The sequence below is a fragment of the Equus quagga genome, chromosome 7 (genome assembly GCF_021613505.1).
Source record: "Equus quagga isolate Etosha38 chromosome 7, UCLA_HA_Equagga_1.0, whole genome shotgun sequence".
NCBI lineage: Eukaryota > Metazoa > Chordata > Mammalia > Perissodactyla > Equidae > Equus > Equus quagga.
This window is the reverse complement of record NC_060273.1, coordinates 54,470,600-54,491,285: the sequence shown is the minus strand read 5'-3', so window position 1 is coordinate 54,491,285 and position 20,686 is coordinate 54,470,600. Positions and strand designations below refer to the sequence as shown.

Here is a 20,686-nt window from a genome sequence, read left to right as displayed (position 1 = left end):
TGAAGCAAGACAGGTTGTTAGCAGGAGCGGCTGAACCCCTGGGCCACCTGCACTGGCCTGACAGGGTGGAAGGGGGCAGGTGAGGGTAGGGGGGCAGATAGGGGCAAATCCCTTTCTGGAGGGCTGGCAGGTCTTGGAGTGGAGTCAGGGCTGGACAGGTTGCCATGCTCACCTTCCCTGATACGTAAGTCCTCCTGTCTAGAATCTTTCTGGATACCAGGGAGGCAGAGCAAAGAACGAACAAGACAGAAGGAGGGCAGGAAGAATTCCTTTTTTGGTAAGGCTTCCCTGATGAACTTGAATCTCCCGAGTTTACACCATTCTGGAGAAGGAATCTAGAGCTTTGATTCCGGGCTCCAGGCCTGGCTCTTCCACTTATCACAAGTGTGGCTTAAGGCAAGATACAGAGCCGGAGAGAGGCCTCAGTTTTCTTACCTATGAAATGGGTTATAGTTCTTTACCTTTCCCAGGGAGCGGGGGTTGCATGGATTAAATAGGGTGCAGCATGGGTGCGCACTGGAAAATGTAGAAGGGTGAAGGGTCTTCGTCACTATGATGGTGGCCTGGCAGATGAGGTGGCAAAGGCCTGTCTGCCCTATAGCAAGAGCCTCCAAGAAACTTCAGAGTTGGACTTCTACCAGGGCTGGGGGCAGGCTTGGTTCCTGGCCTTCCTCATCCCAGCAGCCCTGGCTGCCTGTTTTCGTATCCCATTCTGATGTGAATTGGCTGGAGGGAGGAAAGTGGTTCAGAACGTTCAGAGGGCCAGTGGCTGGGGCCTAAGGAGACAGCCTCACCCCTTACCCCCCACCCCCACTCCGCCACCCCAGGAGGACTGCATTCCTGGGGAGGGGCAGCTGCTTTAAAACTTGGCCAAACAGGTTCAGATGAAGCCTGTGGTGGAGTGGAGTTTTCTAACGGAACCCCGGGCCAGCCAGGAGGGAGAAGAGGGTCTGCGGTAGGTGCCGACCCTGCAAGGGGCCTGGGGCAGACGGGCAGCCACTGCCCAGGGTCAGAGTGAGACTCTGAGAAGGGCGGTGCTCAGCAGCTTTTCCTGGAAGAAGCGGGCATCTCGGCCATCGCCAACCAGGACTCTTAAAAGCTGGGTGCTTATAGGGAAAAGAAAAAAAGTGAAAAATAAGAAACAAAGAAAAATCTTTTCTTTCTCTCTCTTCCTCTTATCCTTCCTCTTCCTGAGCTCAGTAAGCAGGTCTTGGTTTCTGCTGACATGATAGTGTTTCACAAACATAGAAACTTCCTCATTCCTCCTCGGACAGGCTATCACTTCTTTATTCTTATCCTTTTGTTTTAAAACATTTTTATTAGTCTTTTTTTTTTCCTTAAAATTTTTAACAGCTGTTTATAAAAACACAACAAAAACACAACACGAAACAAAAAACTTGGTAAAAATAACTCACTATATGGTACATATACTCAGACGGTGTGATATATTTATATAATAAAAGATGAAAATAGTCACTTTCCATAATAAAAATAAGTTCTATTTTTTGTTTATTTTACAATATACTTAATATTCTCTTCTTCTTTTGCTTCCTCTCCAGCTTCCACTTCTTCACTCTGAATCTCGAGGGGGGGCGTCCCACGTGGCTGCTCCCAGCCCCACTAAGCTGGAGTCTGAGAGGGGTCGGGGGCAGAGGGGCTTAGGAACACGGGCGGCAGCCGCATTCTAAGTGTCTCTCCACCTCTTCTACGAAGGAGGAGCCGTCTGTGCACTGGAAGACGTATTTCCGACGCTTGCTGCGGGTGGGCTGGCAGCACTGGGGCCCACACCCCCCGCGACATTCCATTATGGGCACCTTGGAGGGCGTGGCACATGACGCGTAACCTTTCTGGCGGCGGATGACCTCTCGGACCACCTCGCCCAGGCATGCATTCTCTGCAGAGGGCAGAAGAGGTAAGGTCAGGGCACTGGTAGTGGAGATGGTTGGTAAGACCAAGGGCGGTTCCTGGGTAGGCTGTTCTGAAACACTCGTGGTCTGAAGATCATAGGTACTTCATTTACCCACCCATCTACCCACTCATCCACGCATCCATCCACCTTTCCAACCGTCCACCCCCCCTCCCCGCATGCACCTCTTCCACAAAAACTAAGCGGCTTTTCTGTGCCATGCTCTATACTAGATTTAACACTAGATTTAAAACTAGATTTAAAGCCCCGAGGATATAATGATGGCAAAAGTAAGCTTGGTCCCTCCCTTCATGGAACTTAAAGACCAAACTAGATGTGGCAAACTGGTAGAATGTGGGCTAAATCCTGACAAATTTTGATTGATTGTGTCACACATCTTAAAAACCAAATTAAATGTCAACATTAAAAAAAAAACCCAGCAGATATCACCTAAAAATTGGGATTTCTGGCTTCTTTGAAAACCAGGAGGTTTGGCAAAGCTGAGCCTGCATCCCTGCATTGTGATGATGGGCTGAAGCTGAGTGCTTTAGATAGGGCAGGAGATCTCCAGTTTGCCCTAGTCCCCACCACTCTCAGCAGCCTGTCTCCACTGGTGTAGGGGCTAGACACTAATTATATAATCATTCAAATGATATATTTGTAATGATAAACTGAGATGGATGCTGTGAAGGAAAGGAACATGTTAATACAAGAGCACATAGCAAAGGAGCCTGACCCAGCCTGGGGGTGTGTCTCTGGGAAGTGAGGCTGAACTTGAGATCCGAATGAAGAACAGGAGTTAATGAACCAAAGAGTCTGTGGGGATGAGCTTTTCCAGAAGTCCCAGAATTAACAGGAGGGAGGAGGAAGGGAGCTTGAATCCTCTGGACCCAGCCCCAGCTCTTCATCTCCACCCCTCTCCTGTCTTCACTGCATCGGGAGAGCATCGAGCAAGGCACTGAGGAAGACAGTGACGGCCTCAGAGCCAGGATCCTCAGCCACACATGCTTGAACAAGTCACTTGCCGTCCCTCAGCCTCAGTTTCCTTGTCTGGAAAATGGTGACACATTTCCCTGTCCTTCCTCCCACTTCGCAGAATGAGAAAGGGCTTTATGCATCGTAAGGCTTCAGGTGATTAATGTGATGCAATGTGAATTTTGTTAACCTTGATATAATTTGTTAAAATTATGAGATTGTTAAAAGAATCAGAAAGAGACTAACAATAATGGGTGTGTGAGTGTGTGCATGTGTGTGTTATGTGGGGCCGGAGAGTACAAATGTGGCAACATGCTAATTGGGCAGTCTGGTTGAAGGGAATCTGAGAGCTGTTTATACTGACCGGCAATTTTTCTGTTAAACCTGAAATTATTTAAAAATACATTAATAACATTTTAAAAAAACGATCAGTTTCAGTTAAGAACAGTATTTCAATTAGGTATAAAATGTGAAAGAGTCCTCCAGTGACACGGTGGCCTGCCGAGGAATCTGGTGGCAGGGAGGGAGACTTCTCAGTTTCCATGGAGAAAAACCTCCAAGGGAGATAGAACCATTTAACATAATTTAATTTTCCTTTTTTGAGCTAACCTCAAAATTAACACACTAAAGGGGCCACGAGCTGAGATAAGTAATTCGATATTTATGAGACTGGATCAGAGCAAAGAACTGGCTTTTGTTGACCCAGGAGGACTGGATGGAGACTGCAGTCAACATGTGAAATGTGAACATGCCTAAGAATCCCTGGGGCTCTTGTTAAGATGCAGGTGCTGACTCAAAAGGTCCGGGGTGGGGCCTGAGAGTCTGCATTTCTAGTAAGTTCCCAGGTTGAGTCAATGGTGCTGGTCAGGGGGGCCACACTGTGGCTAGGGTATGGATTAGTTTTGAAGGCCTAGCATCTCAAGGGCTGACAGCTGGAAAAGGAGAGGAGGGGAGAGGGAAAGGAGCGGAGGAGGGAGAGGAAGAGACAAGGGAGGCTTTTGAACTGCTATGTTTTGGGGCTAATTTGTTACACAGCAATAGATGTACAAGAAGGTACAGTACTGCCCTCATTTTCAAGATGAGGCAATTGAGGCTTAGAAAGTGACTTAACCAAGGTCTTGCAGCCTCTAAGTGGCAGAGCCAGAACTGAACTTAGGCAGTGTGCATCTGGAGTCCGACTCTGACCGCCACATCCTTCCCAGGTCCCCCCTCCCATGCACACAGTGGACCCACCTTGTTCGCAGTGCTCCCCACTAAAGCCCGGCTGGCACAGGCAGTAGGGCTCCCCTTGATCTGAGACATGGCACTGCCCGTGGTGACACTTGAAGACTGAGCAGGCAGAGTCATTCTTGTGGTCACACAAGGCCCCTCCATAGCCCTCTGCACACTTGCACACATAGGAGGTCCTGGTTGCCACACATTTTCCGTGGTTGCAGCTGTTGGCAGAGGAAAGGATGAGAAGGGGGACCAGGGCAGAGACAGTGCTGCCGGGGGCTTCCTCGGTCCACCCCAGTCAGGGACCAGGCTCAGACCAGGGGACCCAGAGCCGTGGAACCCTAGGCGTTCTCCATTCCTGGCTCTGCCCTCCGCCAGCCCAGTGGCTGAGCATCAATCTTTTCTTAAATACTCTGCCCCAGTGTCCAAACAGCTGGAAGCTCATGAGCATCACCCAGCGTCCACTGCCAGCTGTGACCACGACAAGGCTGGCTTGCTCGCTCTCTTTCACACAGACATCAAAACTCACATATCTGAGTGGCAAGTCACTGCTTAGAAGAATCTAAGCATTCTCTAAACATTTTAATTGCCCTACCATCTTAATTGATAATAACACTATTATTACCACCACCACCACCAGCTACCCCTTGCTATGTGCCAGGCATTGGGGTAAGTGTGTTACACGGAGCATCACTCAATTTCTACCATCGCCTCTCCTCTGCTGCTCTGAGGCAGTAGTCTCACCTCTCCAGCTCTCATGGAGGGAGGAACTGATGCCGAAGCCTGTCTTCATAACCATATGCAGCACTGTCTTTACTGGGATGACATTCAGAGCCAGTATTTGCTGTAGACATATTCACTACAGAGTCACACCCACACACACACTCTCAAGAGCTCCACAGGAAACTCAAACCCTTTAGAGCCATCTCTCATCCCTGATCCAAAATGTCATTTCCCAACCTGGTCAGTCAACCAAACTCCCAGTCTTGGCACTGGGGCTATTTTTGGCTGATTCAAATTTCTTCACACTGAGAATGTTGGGTCTCTGATACTTAGCACATGGCCTGGCACAAAGTAGGCCCTCAATAAATATTTTTCAAATGAATAATGAATGATTGGGCCATGACATGTGATGTGGCTGTGCATGATTACACACCCGGTGCTTTGCACGCGCACCTGTGGAGGGGTAACTGCGTCGGGGCTGAAGTTCACCCTTGTTCCACTTGCCAAGCGGAATGCCCACAGGGATGTGTATACCCCAAGGGGTGCCCTTTTTCTGACTTGCGCAGGCCGTGTAGGGGCATGCTGTGGTTCTGGACAGATTCTAAAGACCCCTTGACAGACACAGGTGTTTTCAGCAAGGCCCTTGCACACTGAGCCTCTGAGCAGGACCTGCTGTCTGGATGTGTGAGCTCTTTGAGGCAGTCGCTCTTCTACAGTCCTATCTACAGTCTGACCACAATCCCTCTGGCTTCCATCACTGCCTGCTTCTCAGGTGGGGCAGGGGTGGGGATGAGACTGTGGCTATGCTGGGGGCTTGAGGGGGAGCCCGGACTCTCGGGACACTGACCTGTGGCCGAGGCAGGGGTCCCAGGCCTCCTGGTCGCAGAGTGGGCCGGTCCAGCCCGGGTGGCACTCGCACACCACGCTGTCCTTCTCCACCGAGCGGCACAGGCCGTGCTTGCACACCGTGCAGGACTTGCAGCCAGGCGAGACCCCCAGGGACTGCGGTGGGAGGGCCTTGAAGTCCTGCAGCTCGTTGTTGATGCGCACCTCGTGGATGCAGCCATGGAAGCCGCCCAGCGGCCGGTCTGTGCCCTGGCGCAAGGCTGAGAGGCCCGTGGAGGTGGGGATGCCTGTGGGAGGGGCGCCAGGACAGCGGCCTGAAGACCCTCTCCTGCCCACCCTGCTTGCCAGCCCAGACCTCCTGGGAGCAAAGAAGAGTGGCTTTACATGTTCGTGGTGAAGTGCTCACAGCCCTGGGCCTCTGCTGTTCAAATCGAGGGAATGCACCAAAACCTGGGACCTCATCCACACAAGCACATGCATCCTTTGTCCTGCATTGTGACTTTAAAAAACCTGAATTCCTTGCCAATATTTAAATGTACAAAATTTCCCATAAAAGTCCATATTTTTGGCTGCTCTAGAAAAAATGAGAAGATATGGTCACCCATTGCCACATGGCCACACTGGCTGGCTGGAGGAGGACACGCCCTGTAGGCAGGGGCTGGGTGGTGTACCACATTCCTCTGCTGGCCCCACCAGGCCTCCACAGCCACTGACAGGCCCTGCAGGACAACACAGGGCCGGAGAGTGAGAGTGTGGGAGAGAAGGAGGGGTTTGGGGAGCAGCCTCCATCAGTGGAGCTTTGGGGATCTTCACTGGGAGAGAAACTTTTGGGATCGCTCTGGGCCAAGGGCTTTCCCTGGATGTCCTCTTCCTGGACTGCTGTTAACAATGCAGACTCCGGGGCCCCTTCCAGCCCTTCTGAGGTGGACTCCTTGAGGAGAAGTCTTGGGAATCTCTGTGATTTTTTCTTCTTTTGCACAGAACCATTAGAGAACTACCAGCCCAGGGCCGTGTTTTAGGTCCAGGCTCTGCCAGACTGGTGGCTACTTCTCTTCTGGCCTCTGTATGACCTTAATCTCAAACCTGTTCTTCTACATGCATCACCTGAGCCTCAAGGAGTCCGAGGACGTGGCAGAACAGAGGGAATGTCACCTGAAGCCCACAGATCATAGGGCTTGGACCCTGCCTCTGTCTTTCCCTTCCTCATTCCGTCTTTACCTGCCCCCACCATCCCCGCTGAATAACTTGTAGTTCCCAGAAGGAGCCCTGTCCTCTCTCCTTTCCTCCTCTCCATGACCTGGTTAAGTATTCACCCTTTAGAGATCAACTTGGTTGTCACTCCTCCAGGAAGCCCTCTCTGATTAGCTTTGGGAGTGGGTGACAAGACAAGAGCAGGAGAACCCCAGCCAGGGGCCCTGGGTGCAGGTGCCTGAGCACAGAAGGCAAGTAGGGGTGGAGGTATGGGGGGGAGGGCTTTACCTCCCAGGTAGAGGGGGCTGTTGATGCCCACTGCCGGCTGCTTCTGGAGCTTGCCCAGGCTCTTGGGGGTGCCTTTGTCCACCACCAGGTTCAGGGTCTGGTTTAGCATCACCAGCTCCACGCTGTGGAACCGTCCGTCATTCACAGTCTCCACGCTGGGCAGAAGAGAAGGGGAGGGCAAGAGGATTTGCTGAGCGCTCGCCACGGCCGGGCGCTGGGATGGGAACTTGACTGGCATTACTTGCATTTTGTTTTACTTTCATTTGGAAATAAATTCAAACTTATATAATTTGCAAAAATAGAAACAGTACAGAGAACACCTGTTACACCTATAAATTCTCCTATTAGCTCCGTGTGCTTTATTATTTATTTTGTCTCCATAGACAGAGACACACAAGCACACATACACAGACACACATATCTATACAGACACACACACACACATACACCCGCAGTTTTTCTGACTCATTTAAAGGAAAGTTGCATACATCGTGGCCCTTTATCTGTTGATAGCTCAGTGTGTGTTTCCTAGGGTTGGATCCTCTCTTACATAATCACAGCACGGTTCTCAACTTTGGTAAAATTCAACATTGAGACCATACTCGTGTCTAATCAACCTGCATCCTGACTTTTCAGTGGACTTAATAATGTCTTTCACAGCATTTTTTCCCCTTCCAGTATAAGATCCATTCTAGGGCCAGGTATTGCATTGGGCTATCGTGATTCACATTCTTTTCTAGCATTTCACAGAGTTAAGCAAACTCCATCCTCAGACCACCTTCTCAATTTTCGCTCTACCGCATACCACTGGGACCATTATTTACTTACCATATTTTTCTTCAATTGCTCCATTTCCCCCTTAAATATCAGTGAGGATATAAGGCTAGCATTGTTCTAAGGAATATTGCCCATGAAAAAAATATTTTGGTGTGATTTATATATTTTTTCTAGTATATATGAAAAAAATGATCTCATAGTTAAAATGTCAGTAGCTTGTCTCTGTCTCACCAAAATGTACCTCACACACTGCCAGCGCATGCCACATCTGGTGAAATAACGCCTTACAACACTCCGGAAATGAGGAAATGGAAGCCCAAGGTGGTTAACACCTAAAGCCCCACAGCTAATAAGTGACGGAGCAGGGATTTGAACCGAGGTCCATCCAGCTTTGCAGCCCGCATACATTCCCCTTCCTGTGCTGCCTCCGTGGCACAGCAGCCACTCTCACTGAGGGCTTATGACGAAGCAGAGACGCTGCTATTATTTGAACCTCATGATAATTCTGTGAGGTGGCGTCAGATACCCCATTTCACAGATAAAGAGACTGAGGCCCAGAGAGGTTAAGCGATTTGTCTGAAGTCACCCAGCTAGTTAGTGCCAGAGTCAGAATTCATAGGCACAACTTTTGACTCCACAGTTCTGCTCTTTCCACTACTCTATCCTTGGCAGGGGCTGGGAGGGAGCAGGAATAGGAGGCGACAGAGGAGTTTGGAAACATAGCACCTCCTTCCCTGAAGAAAATGGCCCTCTGAGGATCAGGCTGAGCTCTGTCTTATCCATTCATGTGTGGGTGGTAAATATGGAGGCTCCCTCTCCCTGGTGAATCCCTAGGTGAACTGGCTCCAACAAGAGGATCCTGGCATGGAGGTGGCACTGTTGACACCCAGGCAGGCAGGAGTTTCAGTGACTGCCTCATAGTTAGAGATTTCAGCACCCCAAGAGGTGAGAGAGATGCTTTGGAGAAGAAAGGCTAAGTTGGGGCATAGTGGAGAAAGCAGAGTCCATTCTAGCCCCTTACTCTGAGTGGGATCACGGCCAGTCACAGAAACAGAACCTCTCTGGTCTCAGTTTCCTCATTTGTAAAAGGGGAAGACTAACCTGACAGAATTATGATGATCAAATCAGAGGAGGTACATGGAAGCACTTTGAAGACTGTAAATTCCTGGGAAAATGTGAGCAAATATTATTAGTGCTATTTATAATATTAACAAGAAGAACCCACCATTGTCTGTAAACCTAGTGACCTCTGCTCTAGTGCCGACCTCTGGGAGAAAGTGATGGCGGGGTGGGGGTGGGGGACATGCAGGAGCCCAGGACCCTCCCAAATCCATCAAGAACTCTCACATCCACCCATCTACCCATCCATCCATGAACCACCCACCCACTTATTGATCATCCATCCATCCATCATCTATCCATCCAATGATCCATCCCCCCTCCCTCTGTCCCTCCCTCCATCCATTCTCCCATCTATCCACCCATCTCCCACCCACCTATCCAATCATTCATTCATCATCTATCCCATCCATCCACCCACCCACTGACTGAGTGTCTGCTATGAACCACATTGTCCTAGGAGCTGGGGATCAGTGACAAATAGGACAGACAGGGTACCTTCATTCTCAAAGCTCACATTTCTTTAGCCTTTCCTCTAAAGCAAATGACCAACTTATCACTATAAGTTCTAGTCAAGAAACAGGGTAGTGGGGCGGGGGCAGAGTTCTGGCTACAAGAGTCCATTGGGGCATCTGGTTTTGTGATGGGGAGCCAAGAAGCCACATGAAGGTAGAGCTGTTTCTATTTCAGTAGCCTCCAGCAGAGGCCTGTGAGGCCAGAGACTAGTTGGTAATGGTGGGTTGGGGAATGAGGGCTGGTGTGCAGAGAGCACGGGCTTCTGACCTTGAGCCCTCATACAGTTTTCTAAACACACATGCAAAAATACGCAAATATATCAGAGGGCGGGACCAAGATGGCAGAGTGAGAGGTCTTCTTTGTCTCTCCCTCGTTGAATCTACAACTAATTGGACATTCACCGATTAACAAAGGATATCCAGATAGCATCTCAAGATGCCTAAAAGTCTCGTGCTACTACACATTGGAAGGTGGACGGACTTCCCCCCGGGAGGAGGTGGAAATAGGTGAAAACTCTCCGACCCCCGACCCCCGGACAGCCTAGTTCCTGCAGGAGGCTCTCTTCCAGCAGACTCCCTCATAGCATCGCCACACACCAAGGGCAGGAGTGTGCACTCACCAGTGGAGCGACGGTGGAAACAGGTGACAACACCCCTACCCAAGCCCCCTGCGATCACACCTAAGCCCAGGGGGAAATCCCCAGGGTCCCGCACCCACCGGCAGGGAAGGCCTCCACTCGCCATTAGCAGGGAGGCCCCACCCAGAAGCCAGAACAAAGAGAAGCTCCTGGCAGGCCCGGCACGGCACCAGACCACAAGCTGCCACTGAGCTCACGGTCTCTGGCACACAGCTCGGTGCAGGGGGTGCTCGGACTTCCCGTAGACGTGCTTGGGGACATGGTTGGAGCTCCAACACCCGGCTCTGCAGCCCATGGGGTTGCTCCAAGGTCCCGCACCCCCCCCCAGCAGGGAGGGCCTCTGCTTGCCATTGGCAGGGAGGTCCTGCCCAGCATTCGGAACACCAGGAAGCTCCCTAGAGTGGAATTCCCCACAAGGCAGCAGCTTACAAGCCACCGCCAGGCCCACAGATTCTGGCTGTGTCCCAGACGAGTCAAGGGGCTCCTAGAGATCCCATGAGAGTAGAGTGGGGCAGACTGGAGCTCTGGTGAAATGGCTACGTAGCCCGGGGGGGATCTCCAGGTTCTTACAGCAGCCTCAGCGAAAGCCTCTGCACAGCACTAGTGGAGAGGTCCCAACTGGCAATCGCAAGGTGGGAAGGCCCTGGGGCAAAAGTAGCACAGCTAGGTGAGCTAATGACAGACTGCAGAAGATACCCATAGCTCTGCTGGGACCTATAGTGGACAAGTGTGATCTGGTGGGCTCTGTTAGGGACAAATTGGAGATTATAGGTGATCCTGCTCCTGGCTGCTGGGAAAGCCCACAACACTGCTGCAGACCACAAGGAGGGAGCGTGTCTAGGTGGGCTGCAGCAGTAGGCACCAGCAGCCTGAGGCCTCCTTGGGATTGCCCCCACAACCGACAAGGGACCCCACAGGACCACTGTGACTACGAGGAGGGGTCCAGGTCCAGTCAGTAACAGCTGACAGGGTTCCTGGTTGGGGCAGTCTAAACAGCTGCCCCCCCAACACACACTAGACACAACAAGTGGAAGCAGCGACTAAACTCTATCTCTATAAGGAGGCAAAAATCCACGCCATAAAGCAGTATGAAAAAATATATTAAATCTCCAGAACAGAAGGTAAATGATAAGCACCCAGAAAACAATCCCAAAGACAATGAAATCTATAACCTAAATGATGATGATTTCAAAACTGCCATTATGAAAAAACTCAATGACCTAAAAGAGAATTCAGATAGACAACTCGAGTTCAGGAGCTATGTCACAAAAGAGCTTGACACTATAAAGAAGAACCAATTAGAAATACTGGAGATGAAGAACACAATGGAGGAGATTAAGAAAAATCTGGACTCTCTGAACAGTAGGGTCAATAATATGGAGGACAGAATTAGCAATTTGGAGGATAGGAATATAGAAATGCTGCAGGCAGAGGAGGAAAGAGAATTAAGACTAAAAAGAAATGAAGAAACTCTCCGAGAATTATCTGACTCAATTAGGAGATGCAACATAAGGATTATAGGTATACCAGAGGGAGAAGAGAAGGAGAAGGGGGCAGAAGGCCTGTTCAAAGAAATAATAGCTGAGAACTTTCCAAACTTGGGAAGAGAGATGGAACTTCACGTCACAGAAGCCAATAGATCTCCAAACTTTATTAACGCAAGAAGACCAACCCCAAGACATATAGTAGTGAAACTAGCAAAAGTCAACGACAAAGAGAAAATACTAAGGGCAGCCAGGCAGAAGAAAATAACTTACAAAGGAAACCCCATAAGGCTATCAGCAGATTTCTCAGGAGAGACCTTACAGGCTAGAAGAGATTGGAATGAAATATTCAAGACTCTGAAGGACAAAAACCTGCAGCCAAGAATACTCTACCCAGCAAAAATATCCTTCAAATACGATGGAGAAATAAAAACTTTCCCAGATAAACAAAAGTTAAGGGAGTTCATCACCACAAAACCTCCTCTTCAAGAATTGCTCAGGAAGAAACTCATTCTGAAAAATCAAAAAAAGGAAAGGGGTTACAAAATCCAGAACAAAGGAGATAAGCAGAAGGACAATAACACAAAGTAACAGCTCTCCATGAGGACAAAATGCAAAAGAACCAGAAAACAAGTGATAAAATTGCAACAGTAGGCCCCCACATTTCAATAATCACACTGAACGTGAATGGATTGAACTCTCCAATCAAAAGGCACAGAGTGGCAGGATGGATCAAAGAACAAGATCCAACAGTAAGCTGCCTCCAGGAAACACATCTCAGCCCCAAAGACAAACACAGACTCAGAGTGAAGGGATGGAAGACAGTACTCCAAGCCAATAATGAACAAAAGAAAGCAGGTGTTGCCATACTTATATCAGACAAAGTAGACTTCAAAGCAAAACAGATAAAGAAAGACAAAGAGGGGCAGTATATAATGATAAAAGGGATGCTCCACCAAGATGACATAACAGTTATAAATATATATGCACCTAACACAGGAGCACCAAAATTCGTAAAGAAACTATTAACAAAACTAAAAGGAGACATCAACAGCAATACAATAATAGTAGGGGACCTCAACACCCCATTAACACCAATGGACAGATCATCCAGACAGAAAATCAACAAGGAAATTATAGAATTAAATGAAAAATTCGATCAGATGGACCTAATAGATATATATAGGACACTTCATCCAAAAACGGCAGGTTACACATTCTTCTCAAGCACACATGGAACATTCTCAAGGGTAGACCATATCTTGGGAAACAAAGCAAGCATCAATAAGTTCAAGAGGGTTGAAATAATATCAAGCATCTTTTCTGATCACAATGCTATGAAACTAGAAATCAACTACAAGAATAAAGCTGGGAAAGGGCCAAAAATGTGGAGACTAAACAACATGCTACTGAACAAACAATGGATTATTGAAGAAATTAAAGAAGAAATCAAATATTATCTGGAGACAAATGAAAATGAAAACACACCATACCAAATTATTTGGGACGCAGCACAGGCAGTCCTAAGAGGGAAATTCATTGCAATACAGGCTCACCTCAATAAGCAAGAAAAATCTTACATAAACAACCTCAAACGACACTTAACGGAATTAGAAAAAGAAGAACAAACAAAGCCCAAAGTCAGTAGAAGGAGGGAAATAATAAGAATTAGAGCAGAAATAAATGATATTGAAACAAAAAAGACAGTAGAAAGGATCAATGAAACAAAGAGTTGGTTCTTCGAAAAAATTAACAAAATCGACAAACCCTTAGCCAGACTCACTAAAAAATAAAAAAAAGAGAGAGAAGTCTCAAATAAATAAAATTAGAAATGAGAGAGGAGAAATCACAACAGATACTGAAGAAATACAAAGGATCATAAGAGAATACTATGAAAAACTATATGCCAACAAATTGAACAACCTAGAAGAAATGGATAAATTCCTAGCCTCATACAACCTACCCAAACTGAATCAGGAAGAAATAGAGAATCTGAATAGACCAATCACAAGTAAAGAAATAGAAACAGTAATCAAAAACCTCCCCAAAAATAAGAGTCCGGGACCAGACGGCTTCTCTGGAGAATTCTACTAAACATTCAAAGAAGATTTAATACCTATCCTTCTCAAACTGTTCCAGAAAATAGAGGAAGATGGAGCACTCCCTAATATATTCTATGAAGCCAACATCACCCTGATCCCCAAACCTGACAAGGACAACACAAAGAAGGAAAACTACAGGCCAATATCACCGATGAACATAGATGCAAAAATCCTCAACAAAATTTTGGCAAACCGAATACAGCAATATATCAAAAAGATTATACACCAACATTAATAAAAAAAAAAGATTATACACCATGATCAAGTGGGATTTATACCAGGGACAGAGGAATGGTTCAACATCCGCAAGTCAATCAACGTGATTCACTACATTAACAATATGAGAAACAAAAACCACATGATCATCTCAATAGATGCAGAGGAAGCATTCAACAAGATCCAACATCCATTTATGATAAAAACCCTCAATAAAATAGGTATAGAAGGAAAGTACCTCAACATAATAAAGGCCATATATGACAAACCCACAGCCAACATCATACTCAATGGACAAAAACTGAAACCCATCCCTCTCAGAACAGGAACAAGACAAGGGTGCCCACTTTCACCACTCTTATTCAACATAGTACTGGGGGTGTTGGCCAGAGCTATTCAGCAGGAAAAAGAAATAAAAGGAATCCAAATAGGCAACGAAGAAGTAAAACTCTCGCTGTTTGCAGACGACATGATCTTATATATAGAAAACCCCAAAGAATCCATAGAAAAACTATTAGAAACAATCAACAACTACAGCAAAGTTGCAGGGTATAAAATCAACATACATAAATCAGTAGCATTTCGCTATGCTAACAATGAACTAACAGAAAAAGATCTCAAGAACTCAATCCCATTCATGATCACAACAAAAAGAATAAAATACCTTGGGATAAATTTAACCAAGGAAGTGAAAGATCTATACAATGAAAACTACAAGAAAGAAATTGATGATGATGGAAAGAGATGGAAAGACATTCCATGCACATGGATTGGAAGAATAAACATAGTTAAAATGTCCATACTACCTAAAGCAATCTACAGATTCAATGCTATCCCAATCAGAATTCCAATGTCATTCTTTACAGAAACTGAACAAAGAATCCAAAAATTCATATGGGGCAACAAAAGACCCTGAATTGCTAAAGCAATCCTGAGAAAAAAGAACAAAGACAGAGGCATCACAATCCCTGACTTCAAAACATACTACAAAGCCACAGTAATCAAAACAGCATGGTACTGGTACAAAAACAGATGCACAGATCAATGGAACAGAATTGAAAGCCCAGAAATAAAACCACACATCTATGGACAGCTAATCTTCGACAAAGGAGCTGAGGGCATACAATGGAGGAAAGAAAGTCTCTTCAACAAATGGTGCTGGGAAAACTGGGCAGCCACATGTAAAAGAATGAAAATCAACCATTCTTTTTCACCATTTACTAAAATAAACTCAAAATGGATCAAAGACCTAAAGATTAGGCCTGAAACAATAAGTCTTCTAGAAGAGAATATCGGCAGTACACTCTTTGACATCAGCTTCAAAAGAATCTTTTCAGATGCCATAACCCCTCACATGAGGGAAACAATAGAAAGAATAAACAAATGGGACTTCATCAGGCTAAAGAGCTTCTTCAAGGCAAGGGAAAACAGGATTGAAACAAAAAACCAGGCCACTAATTGGGAAAAAATATTCACAAGTTGTTTATCCGACAAAGGGTTAATCTCCATAATATACAAAGAACTCACACGACTCAACAATAAAAAATCAAATAACCCAATTACAAAATGGGCAGGGGACATGAACAGACATTTCTCCAAAGAAGATATACGGATGGCCAATACATGAAAAGATGCTCATCATCACTAATCATCAGGGAAACGCAAATCTAAACTACCCTAAGATATCACCTTACACCTGTTAGAATGGCAAAAATATCCAAAACCAAGAGTGACAAATGTTGGAGAGGCTGTGGAGAAAAGGGAACCCTCATACACTGTTGGTGGGAATGCAAACTGGTGCAGCCACTATGGAAAACAGTATGGAGATTCCTCAAAAAGTTAAGAATAGAAATACCTTATGACCCAGCCATCCCACTACTGGGTATCTATCCTAAGAACCTGAAATCAGCAATTCCAGAAGTTCCATGCACCCCTATCTTCATTGCAGCATTGTTCACAATAGCTAAGTCATGGAACTAACCTAAGTGCCCAGCAACTGATGATTGGATAAAGAAGTTGTGGTATATATATACAATGGAATACTACTCAGCCATAAAAAAGGACAAAGTCGTCCCATTCACAACAACATGGATAGACCTTGAGAGTATTATGTTGAGTGAAATAAGCCAGACAGAGAAAGACGAACTCTGTATGACTCCATTCATAGGTGGTAGTTAACATATGGACAAAGAGAACTGATCGGTGGTTGCCAGGGGAAAGGGGGGTGGGGGGAGGGCACTAGGGGTGAAGTGGTGTACCTACAACATGACTAATAATAATGTACAACTGTAATTTCACAAGGATGTTAACTTTTATAACCTTAATAAAAAAAATTTTTAAAAAATGCAAATATATCCCCAAACCATTATGTAAATTGATGCTGTCCTGAATGCAGATGAGCTCCCCATCCATGGAGGTGTGTAACTAGATGCTGGGCAGTCACCTGTCAGAGAGGGAGCTGTAGAGAGGCTGCAGCTCTGGGCGGGTGGTCTTGGCGTTCCTTTCCAAAACTAAGATTCAGGGAGTCTGGGGCGGCTGCTTTCCCATTATAGACACACAGAGACACAGCCAACAAATACACACCACTAACCCCTTCCTGGCTGCTGGCTTCAAACCCTTCCCTTTTTCCTTCCTGCGCTCTCCTGGCTGGCCCCAGGCCCTGGTGCTCTGCCCTGGAGGGTACCTGGCTTGGAGCAAGTGGTTTGGCAGGAGCACAGAGGACTGTGAGGCCACCAGCTCCTGTCCCTGCGACAAAGTGCTGGGCTCTGCAGTGCCCCAGCCACCTGGCTCTGTGGAGGGTCTCCCCTCATGCCCACAAGGAAAGCCCTAGGCAGGCTCTTTCCTCCTTTACACTCTTGCGCCAGTTCATGCTCGGGGCTCAGAAAGATCTAGTGTCACACTGGGTCCTCCAGCTGATGGACCGAGGGGAAATCATTTCTGTAAGCTCCACTTTCTGCTTCTGTACGATGGGGATGGGGACGGTGTTGACCTCACTGGGTTTTCATGGGCAATGCACGGCTCCTGATACCCAGCAAGTCCTCAGTAAAAGGTGGAAATGATGATCTCCTTGACCCCGACCCTGGGCTTGCAGGAGCTGGGTGCGGCAGGGGCACTGGGTGGGCGAGTAGGTTAGCGGACCCTATAAGAGCCCTTTGACTAGTCTCGACCCCCCAGTGCCCAGGCCTTCGGGTTTCTGTATGCTTCCACTGGCTCACAACCATCTCTGCAGAGGGCGCTCATGTGAGCCCATTTTATAGGGGGGGATCCTAAGTAACTTGACCAAGGTCACACTGCTAGGAAGCGGTGGAATTGGAGGTTCAAAGTCAGGACTGATGCAAATCCAAATCTCCCATAACTTTGTGCCAGTAGGTGCTTGTGGGTTAACAGCTCGCCTTCCTCCTGGCACATCTTAACCAGGGTCTCCTGGAAATAATGCCTAAAGCCAGTGCTTTTCAAATTCTGGGACCCTGGAGGTTTGGGGTGGGTGGTGCTGAAGGCTCTGATTTCTCATCTTGCAAATCAGGATGGCTCCATTTCTACTTTTTTTTTTTTTTTAAATCTTGGCCTTTGAAGTAAAATATCAATGGGAAAATTAGCTCTGCTGCTACATAAGAAGAGAAAAAATTGGCGTCCACAATGAAAACAACTTGCTGTTAACTCTAAAAGAAATGAACCTACTGCAACTCCAAGCCACCAACATTAGTCTCCTGGAGAGATGCTTGGGGGTTTCAGGAGAGAGAAGGCAGCTCTGAGAGTCTTCCTTGTTACCCACTGGGCCAGATGAACAGCATGGAGTGGGAGGTGGCCAGCACTGGAGGTGTCAGAGCCAGGTTGGTGGCTCGTCCTGGACTGGCATGAGGACACGTGTTGGCCAGAGGCCCATCAAGTTCTCTCTTGCTTTTAATCACAATGGTGGGCATGTGCTTAGCACTTAATGGGCCCAGGTACCTGGCCTGCATTCTCTCATGTAACCCACTAACTCCCATGTGGGAGCTACAATTTTTCTCCATTTCACAAATAAGAGGCCTAAAGCTCAGACACTTAAGGTAACCAGCCCAAAGTCTTAAAGTGGAAGTAGTGAAGGTAGGACTCAAATCCAAGCTCTGAAGCCACAGGACCCTACGTCACTGGGGGATGAGCAGTCATTCCTCAAGGTGCTGGGCGTGCTCACCTGGATGCTGAGTTGTGACCACTAGGTGGCGACAGAGCTTCACAGGAGCAAAGTGTTCCTGGGATTTTTAGGCAGCTGCACCAGACCTCAGCCCGCCCTGCAGCGGCAGCCCCCCACTCCTGGACCAGTGCATGGTCGGTTGGTCGGTCTGTCTGTCTGTCTCTCGGCCCCACCCTTTGTGCCTGGGAGCCAGTCCGTGAGAGAGTGGGTTTTGGTGGGAGTCTGACCTGGGTTTGAATCCCAGCCCTGCCACTTACTGGCTTGTGTGCCTTTGGACCAAGGACTTCACCTGAGCAGATGTTTCATGCCTAAAACAGGAGTGATGACACTTGCCTGGGGCTTGTGGTGAGGATCAAATGAGACAAAGATCTTGGCAAAGGATGGGATTGTGGTCATTAAGACTCAGGGAGCATGCACTGCAGGCCAAATAGGGCTCTCACGTGGTGTTTGAAAATGCCCAACATTTAAACACTGAGACATTTCACAGAGAAACCCTGGATTTCTAGCTTCTCTTGAGAACCTGCATTCCCACACAGCAGCATCTGCTGCAGCTGAGGTCCACTGTCCCTTTGGACGAGGTCTGCAACCTCCAGGCTATCACAGTCCCCACCACTCCCTATCGGGATTCCAGTCCACTTTCTCTAAATCTGTTTCCTTACTTGGCCCCTTGGCCTTGCAGGCAGGTGAGTTTGCCCTCTTACAAGTCTCGGAATTGAGGAATAATGCAGTCTGTCCCCACTCTGGGGCAGGTAGGGGCTCAGGTGGCCTTCTCTGTGTATTTGCCCTGGGGCCTGGAATAGAACCTTGAGGTGCCCTCACCACCACCTATGACCATAGCTGGGCAGATGGACAAAATCAGGTGCCTGCACGAAGAAGACCACGGTGTCCAGCTACTCCAGGCCGGTAAGTCCCTGCTGGGGGCCCTGGCTGTACGTCCTCACTCAGGGGCCGGGCAGCGGGGCCTCAGTGGGCAGAAGTCTGTAGGCTGCCACTTCCCCTGATCACATCAGCTTTGGTTTGGTGCCCTGGCCCAGCCGTGAGGCTGAGGTGGCCTTCCTGGGTGGCCAGAGGTCACTGCTGTGACTCTGAGGAGATCTCATTTTCAGGCTGGGATGGCCTCCCGGCCCCGTCAGCTGCTGGTCGGCTCAGCCTGCACCCTCCACTGACCCAGCCCTCCCAGCATGGCTGCCGTGCATACTGATGGGGCTCCCCTGCCCAGGGCATCCTCACTCCTCAGCCTGAGGGAATGCTCAACAGCCAGAGCTCACGCCTCAGCTCAAACATTACCTCTTCCTCCAGGGAGCCTTTCCTGGTCCTCCAAGAAGAAATGTCTGCTCCTTCTTCACCACAGCATGATGGTGTCTCTGGTGAGACCAATTTTATTCTGTCTGTGTAACAGTTGCTTATTTACACGTCTGCCTTCTTCCCTGGACTGTGTTTTAACTCCATGTCCCCTACACCCAGCCCAGGACCTGGCCCACACGAGGTGCCTGGAAGATGTTTTCTGAGTGAGCAGAAGAGTGCACTATTGGGGCAAAACCAGGGCTGAGAGGAAAGCGTTCGGAGGCAAAAACATTTTTAATATGGAATTTCTGGAGACTTGAACCCTTAGGACTGTAGGCTGAAGGGCATGAAAGATCTGTCACCAGGCTTGGCCTGAGGATCCGGGCATCCTTCACTGGGCTCCTCCCATGGGTAAGAGAAAGAGCCTGGGGTCTCCCCAGGGCCCCCCGCTAACCTGCATCTGATTCTCTGACAAGGGCTGGAAGAGACAGCATTTCTCCTGGTCCTCGTTTCATTGCAAATCAAATCCCCTGGTTTAGGCGACAGCAGAGCATTCCAGCACTCCTCTTGAAACATCACCCCTCTGCCAAACCAACCTCCAGCAGCTATCATCAGTGTGGGTGGGCGGGGCTCTGCGCTGTGGTCCCCACTGCTCCGGAAGCCTGGCTTCGCCTTCTGTCCTCCACAGGCCCTTGCAAAGGATCAATCTGCCAAGCACTTTCTCAACCCCCACCCTCAACAGCCACCCCCGAGCTGCATCCTGCTACCATCCGCAGTACACAGGGGAGGACACTGAGGCAAGAGGTTGAATAACTTGTTCAAACCCAGGCGTTGTCTGACACCACACGCTTTGTGTCAGGCTGCCCTGGCCCTGCCCCCGGACTCTCTCCCTTCCACTTTGCCCATGACCAGCAGCTCCAGGAACATAGACGTTAGGAGGCCCTGACTCCCAGGAGCATGGAGACAACCTGGATGAGCTCGCTCTCCTGGAGTCCATTGCACCCGCCTGTCCAGACCTGGCTGGTCTTCACTCCACCCACCATCCGCCATGAGCCTTCTGCTCGGGTCGATGCCGTATCATTGTCCCTGAGGCTTGTCACTGCTGCTCTCCCTGCCCACATACATTCTGCCCCTTCTTCAAGACCCACCACAAACAGGTCCTTCTCCAGGAAGGCTTCGAGTGTAAACCAGCACTTCTCAGACTTGGGCCTCAGAGGCCCCTGGAGGCTCCTTAGA

General features: G+C 48.3%; 1 protein-coding gene across 1 annotated transcript in view; it reads right to left on the bottom strand.

Annotated features, from left to right (window-relative positions):
• Positions 1–1,372: 1,372 nt before the first annotated feature.
• The window catches only part of SLIT3 (slit guidance ligand 3), a 592,330-nt gene continuing 573,016 nt past the window's right edge, over positions 1,373–20,686 (bottom strand). Inside the window, exons 33-36 of the mRNA XM_046666802.1 lie at positions 7,145–7,299; positions 5,667–5,952; positions 4,115–4,317; positions 1,373–1,894 (exon numbers count right to left, since the gene is read on the bottom strand). Of these exons, the coding sequence (XP_046522758.1) occupies positions 1,659–1,894; positions 4,115–4,317; positions 5,667–5,952; positions 7,145–7,299 (880 nt within the window). The 3' untranslated portion in view covers positions 1,373–1,658. The remainder of the gene's footprint in view (positions 1,895–4,114; positions 4,318–5,666; positions 5,953–7,144; positions 7,300–20,686) is intronic.